Here is a 7,500-nt window from a genome sequence, read left to right as displayed (position 1 = left end):
AGAATTTCCATATATATATATAATATATCTATATCTATATCTGTATATATATGGTAATATCTTGACCGAATACATTGACAGAGTTGTTGGCCTTTGCCGGTGCGACATGCCTAGCGTTTACGGTGGTTTGATGCTAAATACAGTTCTTGGTGCAGTGACATTAACCAGCTATTAAGTATGACTCAAATATAAATTATTATAATGTTCAGTTTTTTTGTAAGAATAAAGAACATAATTTTTTTTTTTTAATACAACTTTTAATACAATTAAGTGTTTTATAGCATAAAGAATCGACATCCAACTGCAATGTTGAAATTGTAAAATAATAATAATAATAAAATATACAAAGCAGATATGCCAAAAGAAATTATAGTTTCCAGTCTGACTGGAGGCTTATTTATAAGATTTATTTACATATATTTGTAATGACATCCGTATAGTTTTTTTTTTTTTTTTTTTTTTTTTTTTTTTTTGTCTCAGATAAGATGCAGAACTTTAATCGCATCAACTACTGGTTTCAGGCATTTTTGGAAAACATGAAATCACGGGAATCGGGTGCGGAAGTTGCAGAATTTTAGTTGCGCAACAATTTGCAATTACCAGGTGCAAGTGTGGCCACGGCTTTTCACATATGCGGCTAACCACCAACCGATCATTTGAAATTACTTATTACCAAATTAGTCGGACTACATTACTGTAAATTAACGTTGCCATTCTACAATTTACATATAACAGTTACATTGCATGTAAACGTGTTTATAACCCTCATAACTGCGCAACGAATTAAGGCACATCGCATAGGTTGGCGGTTCTCCCGAGCAATCGCGGTCACGTTGGGAAGTGACTCTGGATCCGGCGTTGTCATTGTCCGTTAAATCTTGCGACATTGATACGAAGGCCATAGCCATGACAAAGGACTAGGGAGGGATAGGGACGTTAAGTGATAACGGTTAGGGTGATGGCGATGATGGGGGTGTTGATGGTTAGGTTCGTTGTGACGGAGGTGGTGACGGTGATGAGGATGGTATCGATGGTGACTCACGATGGTGATGATGGTAGTCAAGAGAATGATAATAGTGATACTTGTAATTATAATGATAACATCACAATGATAATGACAATATTACTGATATTGATGATAATCCTCTTCATAATAAGGAAATACTAATAATAACGATGTTAATAAACAATAATAATAACGATAATGATAAGCAGTAATAACGATAATAATAACAGCAACAACAATAATAACAATGACAATGACAATAATATTGATAATAATAGCAATTATAATAATAACAGTAATGGTGTTACTAATAATATTATTACCATATCGTCAATTCATGCAACAAATCGTCCACCGAACCAGCAAGCTATAATCTCAACCAACATGCTTCCGTAATACCGTGATCTCAGTACTCATGACGTCGTTATCAACTGCAAAACCTATATCACTTATATAGACCTTGATCACCTGAACAACCTCCTCGTTTCCCCAGCCTTTAATCACTGTATAATTGCAAATGAGACATGCAGTTTGAATTTTTATGGCTTTCTGCCTGTTCCCTATGATTGAGATTTTCAATAGAATTTTATGATTAGCAGTCACAGCCGGTCTTCCGAAATTACTTGCCCGAAACACCTGCGTTTGCAATTTTTTTTTTTTTTTTTTTTTATGTACGAGAGATTTAACTCTCCACATGTGCTCTAGCTCGTTCTGTGCAGGTGTATGTATACCTGCTGTGCTACCGATGGAGAATCGCTATTCAACTATAGTACAACAAAGAAGAGACCACAGTATGAAGATAATATAGAATAACATAGAAGAGACCACAGCGTCTAGATTACCACATAGAAAGTTATACTTAATGTGGGCATCTTCTTTCGTACACTTTAATTGGCTGCCATCCTGCGGTGGTTAGCCAGTCACACCGCGTCATTAAACTATGGTTAAATTGTCATATCGGGGGAAATAATACTATTTATTCCTATGATACAGAGAAACAGGTGTCCTTTGCTATATATGATGGTAATGGAAACAAAGAAATCATATATAGATCCTCTTATATTGATATTTTTTGCTTTATTTTGCAAATATCTTGTTTAAATATGTTGCCACAGAAAAAAAAGTCCACAGGTTTTGCTGCTGCTGCTCCTACTTCTACAACTACTGCTAATATCTCTGCTGCCTATAATACTGCTCCTACAATTACCACTACTAATCGTGATAATATTAATAAGCACGTCAACGACTGTCTTTATTTTTTCGTTTATCAGGCGAATTTCCATCGAATCACAACCCTAATCACGAACGGAATGAGAGCGAATCTACTTGATGGCAAACTAACACAAGTTTCATTGAAATATCTAACATTTGTCGATGTGTTATCTTGTCTTCCATCTGTGTTCGTGACTGTGTATGCGATATGGTCTCTAGTCGTAGTTTATGATATGTATTCCTGTTGTGTGGACGCACCTTTGCAGCCAGCATGCTGACAGCTCGATAAACGTGTCCGTATTTCAGTCAACAAAACGTGAGATTAATGGGGATATTAAGAGTAGTGGGTGGTTGGAAAGGAACGAAAAGCAATGGCAAATTTGAAGAATGCATTTTCCAAGCTTCTGTTTTGTGCGACTGTTCATCAGATGATTGATGATACATACATGCATTCCCTCGTTGTCCAGATTCATGTTGTGAAATATTCTGATTTTTTCCCCCTTTTTTTATTTTATTTTTTTTTTTTTATCGTTTAATCGCCATCATGACCTTTACTTCTTGCCAAATGTATCTGGTGTTTCATTTAGCTTCAACATTGTTTCTATGTGCTCGATTTTTTTCTACTGTATATTTAGCCCTGACCAATAATCTGTCGCCTTTTGGCTTTGATCATATGAGGTCATTTAGATATGATCATATTTCACTGCTTTATTTAGAGGATGCTCTTAGGATATAACAAGTCAACAGGTGATTTCACCTCTGATAGAACTTCTTCCACACTCAACGATAATTCCAGAGATATGAAAACTAAAGAATAGTTTTTACATCCAAAACATGAAAATTACCTGATTTGCACTTTCCCTTCATTTGCTCACCTTTGGAATCAAGGTGTACTTAATTTGTACTAAGCTTTATTTTTACTTACTGTATCTCAGTCGCTACATTATTTATCTGGGATTTGATATGTTACTTGGCTTATGGTTCACTTATCATACATTTCATATAGTGCATACATCGTTTAGTTATACCTGTGTAGTATGCAGTGCACATTCCATCAAATATATTTCGGACTCTTGAGTACTCTATTGTCCTGGTTTTTAGTGTAATTCAGCATATACCAAGAGCGTGAAATATTCAATATTCCTTTTGTCAATTCTTCATTTTATCCAAATTAACAGATAACTAATATGCCATTTTTCATGCTGTGTTTGTTATCTTAATTAATTAATTAATTAAATTATTTGTTTACAATCTTCATTTATCATTTTTCGTTTCATTTTAACATTTTTTTTCTATTTCTTTAATCAACTTTCTTATATTTAATTTTTTTCCCCTCTCTGCCATGTAGCTATCTTTAAGTGACATACTCACAACATGCACTTGACTCGACACGCTACACATTATCACATTTCTTAAGCCGTGTAGATTTCTCAACCCCATTCGTCTATCAAGCTTCATGCCACGTTTTGAAACTGGTGTTTAAGTGAACTGAATTAGTCAGACACTGAATGCCATGTATTTGTACGTTCATTTTGACATGTTGTACAGTATCTTTATTGTTATGTTTCATGTTTTGTTGCTGTTGTTGTCGGTGGTGGTGGTGGTGTGATTTATGCCTAGTCAGTGTTTTGTCAGCTGAAGAATCTTGTGCTGTTTTGTGTTTAATCGTTAATTGGTATACTGAAGAATATGAGCCAAAGTTTTGACTTAATGTTGATGGTAATGATTATACTACCACCAACACCACTACCACCACCACTACTACTACTACTACTACTACTACTACTATTAGCAGTGTTGCTAGTACTACTACTAGTAGTAGTAGTACTGCTGCTGCAGCTACTACTACTACTACTACTAGTAGTAGTGCTGCTGCTACAACAACAACAATCAACAACAACAACAACAACAACAACAACAACAACAACAACTACTACTACTACTACTACTACTACTACTACTACTACTAGCAGTAATAGTAGTAGCACTATTACTACTACTACTGCTGCTGTGCTAGTAGTAGTAGTAACAATGCTACTACAATTACTACCGCTGCTATCCCTACTACTATTGTTGCTACTATTAATGCTGCTGCTGCTCCTGCTTCTACAACTACTGCTAATATCTCTGCTACCTATAATACTGCTCCTACTATTACCACTACTAATCGTGATAATATTAATAATAATAATGGTGAATGGTGATGATGATGATAACAATAATAAGAAGAAATATAATAATAATGTTATTATTGTTATTATTAACAGCAATAACAACAGTAATAATAAAGATGATAATAAAACCTTCCGTCTTATTGCCCAGTTAACTGACCTTTGACCTTAAACTGTTCCTTAGATACGTGGTCATTGGGTCTGTTAGATCAACCTGTCTTAAGAAAATAACATGAATCAATAACTGTATCCTCATATTACAATCACTTCATCTTTGCACTTACACCCACACACATAGTCATACACGTTCACACACACACACACACACACACACACACACACACACACACACACACACACACACACACACACACACACACACACAATTATACACCCTCTCCTTCTCTCTGTCTCTCTGTTATACACACATACGCAAAAAAAAAAAAAAAAAAATACTCGTAACATAATCCCAATAGTACTTGTGCTTCATAATCTATGCATAAGTATACGCTAGTGTACAAATGCTTTGTTAGGTACATGAGACTTGCAAAGCTATGTCGCATTGCTTGAAAAACATAATTCTACCTGATGGCTACATAAGTTATCTTTGTTTTTCATCAATAAACATTCACATGGAGATACGTTTCTCTGGTTGTAGTGTGCATGTTACAAGGGTACCTTCTTTCCGCGAATATATCGTGGAGCACTGACACGCACGCTCGCACCCACCCACGCACACGCACACACGCACACACACACACAAACACACACACACACACACACACACACACACACACACACACACACACGCACACGCACACAAGCGCGCGCATTGATCACTCGGTCTCTCTCTCTCTCTCTCTCTCTCTCTCTCTCTCTCTCTCTCTCTCTCTCTCTCTCTCTCTCTCTCTCTCTCTCTCTCTCTCTCTCTCTCTCTCTGTCCCCTTTCTCTCTCCTTCTAACGCTCCCTCCCCCCCTCTCTCTCTCTCCCTCTCTGATCACCAATGCTGCATTTTTCCCCCATGATTTTTATTTCACGTTTTTCATGGTTCTGTCCCACCGTGTCGGCTGTGTGATAGCGTCTGATATCAGTGACATTTTCGGTATAATAGGTTTGATTCGTCCGTTAGTGAGATAAAACGCAATTACGCATATGGTTCGAATGTGACGGCTAGGACCCTGACTTCTGCTTTGATTAGAGTTTGTAGTCAATGTTCAGTTTTGTATCATGGTATGAAAGTTATATAGAGAATCGTAATATAAGTAAATTGCTAAATTTCACCACAAATTTGCATTTTTATTTAATGGTTATTGAAGAATTTACAGATATTTTAATCCGAAGTCTGGGCTCTGTTATCGCCTTCACACTTTGACGTAGGCCTAATGGAGGTTTCTGAAATATCCATAGTCATTTTAATGCTTTGGACATCAAATATCTAATAAATCAGGTGATTTTCCCAAAGATATTGGATATAATTGAACCAAATGTGTTCTTATCTGTCAGTGCTTGCAAAAAGAACCATTCCAGAAATATTGATAATAGGAAACATGGGAATTATAATGTCAGTGATCCCAGATAGCATATTCGTATCAAAATTTGGGTCTTGGTTGAACTAATATTGATAATGATAATGATAATTGAAGATTATGATAATGATAATGATCACAATTATGATAATAATGATAATGATGGTAATAATGATTAATAAAATAATGATAATGATAAGAGTATTGATAATGAATGACAAAAAACAAAAATGAACAATAACAAAGTTATAACAACAAAAACAACAATGACAGTAATGATGATGATGATAATGATAATGATAATGATAATAATAATAATAATAATAGCAATAATAATAATAGCAATAATGATATTAATAATGATTATAGCAATGATGATATTAATGACAATGATAATAATAGTAATGTTGTCGGTATGCCCATCGATTCAGGTAAACGAATAGATCTGTTCATGAAAGAAATATCTGCATGTTCAATACGTCTATTAATCTGCCTGTAGAATAAATAGGAGATAGGCAGAAAGTTCGATTAGCAAAGGACTAGACGATTAAATTGATTGATAATAATGATGATAATAATAACGATAATAATAATAATAATAATAATGATAATAATAATAATAATAATAATAAAATAATAATGATAACAACAAAACAAATGATAATAATGATATTAAATGACAATGACAATAATAACCACAATCATACGTATTCATTCACACATACCTCCATCCAGTCACTCGAAGAAGCAAGAGATGGCTCCTGACGGGGAAGACCGTCGGAGGCCCGAGTCGAGGCAACGACGGCGGCGGCGAAGGTGCCCTGGGATTCCTCGCTCTGAGTCTCCACCTCCTGGACCAGTTCGTCGCTCCTGCCCCTCGCTTGAAGCCATGGCTGATAGGCGAAGGAGAACCAGATATGTTTAACTCCAACGTCGGGCTTCCATCACGTTTGGGTCTTTAACGTCTATTTTTTTTTTTTTTTTTTTACATTTCGGGGGATGGGGGAGGGGGAGGAAGTTAAGGTAGTAAGTCTATAGAATGACATGTCCTGCTGGTTCTGTCGAGCGAAGAGTATAAAAGCGATGAATTTGCTGATTAAATATGTTTTAGTACTCGCAGTGATAGTGTCCAATGATTATAGACCTTAGCGTTCCTGAAAAAAGGTGTTTTTTAAAAACCCTTTGGGTAAAGTAAAATAACCTAAAAAAGTCCGTTTCGTCGGTTTAAAAAACAACACAAAAATTTATTGATACCTATAATATAACAATGTTTTTTATCACACGTGTTGAAGAAGGAGTTCGATGACGGTGGACGTCTCCTGTGGAAATAGAAAGAGAATGAGGTAGACAAAGTCAGAAATTTCGCCCAACAACTGAAAATACTCACGTCGTTGGTGAGGATCTGATGCACGCAGACAACCGTCACCACAAGAAAGGGAGGAATTTGGTGAAACTCGACCTGAGCCACAACCGCCACAACCACCTCATGCTGCAACCATAGGAATTATAATATAATTTAGGAATAACTGAACTGAACTGAACATTTCTCGTGGTGTTATTGAATGCGCCAACTCTTCAGTCAAC

General features: G+C 35.8%; 1 protein-coding gene across 3 annotated transcripts in view; it reads right to left on the bottom strand.

The window, feature by feature from the left end:
- The window catches only part of LOC119594975 (beta-1,4-galactosyltransferase galt-1-like), a 40,221-nt gene that overhangs the window by 9,082 nt on the left and 23,639 nt on the right, over positions 1–7,500 (bottom strand). For 2 of the 3 annotated variants that reach the window (XM_037944110.1, XM_037944109.1), the window contains 2 exons: positions 7,304–7,405; positions 6,642–6,809 (listed from right to left, as the gene is read on the bottom strand). In XM_037944110.1, the coding sequence (XP_037800038.1) occupies positions 6,642–6,647 (6 nt within the window). In that variant the 5' untranslated portion in view covers positions 6,648–6,809; positions 7,304–7,405. Of the gene's footprint in view, positions 1–6,641; positions 6,810–7,303 lie in introns of all 3 variants that reach the window. The other variant, XM_037944111.1, reaches the window with a different exon arrangement.

The sequence above is a fragment of the Penaeus monodon genome, chromosome 35, assembly GCF_015228065.2.
Source record: "Penaeus monodon isolate SGIC_2016 chromosome 35, NSTDA_Pmon_1, whole genome shotgun sequence".
Classification (NCBI taxonomy): Eukaryota; Metazoa; Arthropoda; class Malacostraca; order Decapoda; family Penaeidae; genus Penaeus; species Penaeus monodon.
This window is presented reverse-complemented; position numbering and strand designations above follow the sequence as displayed.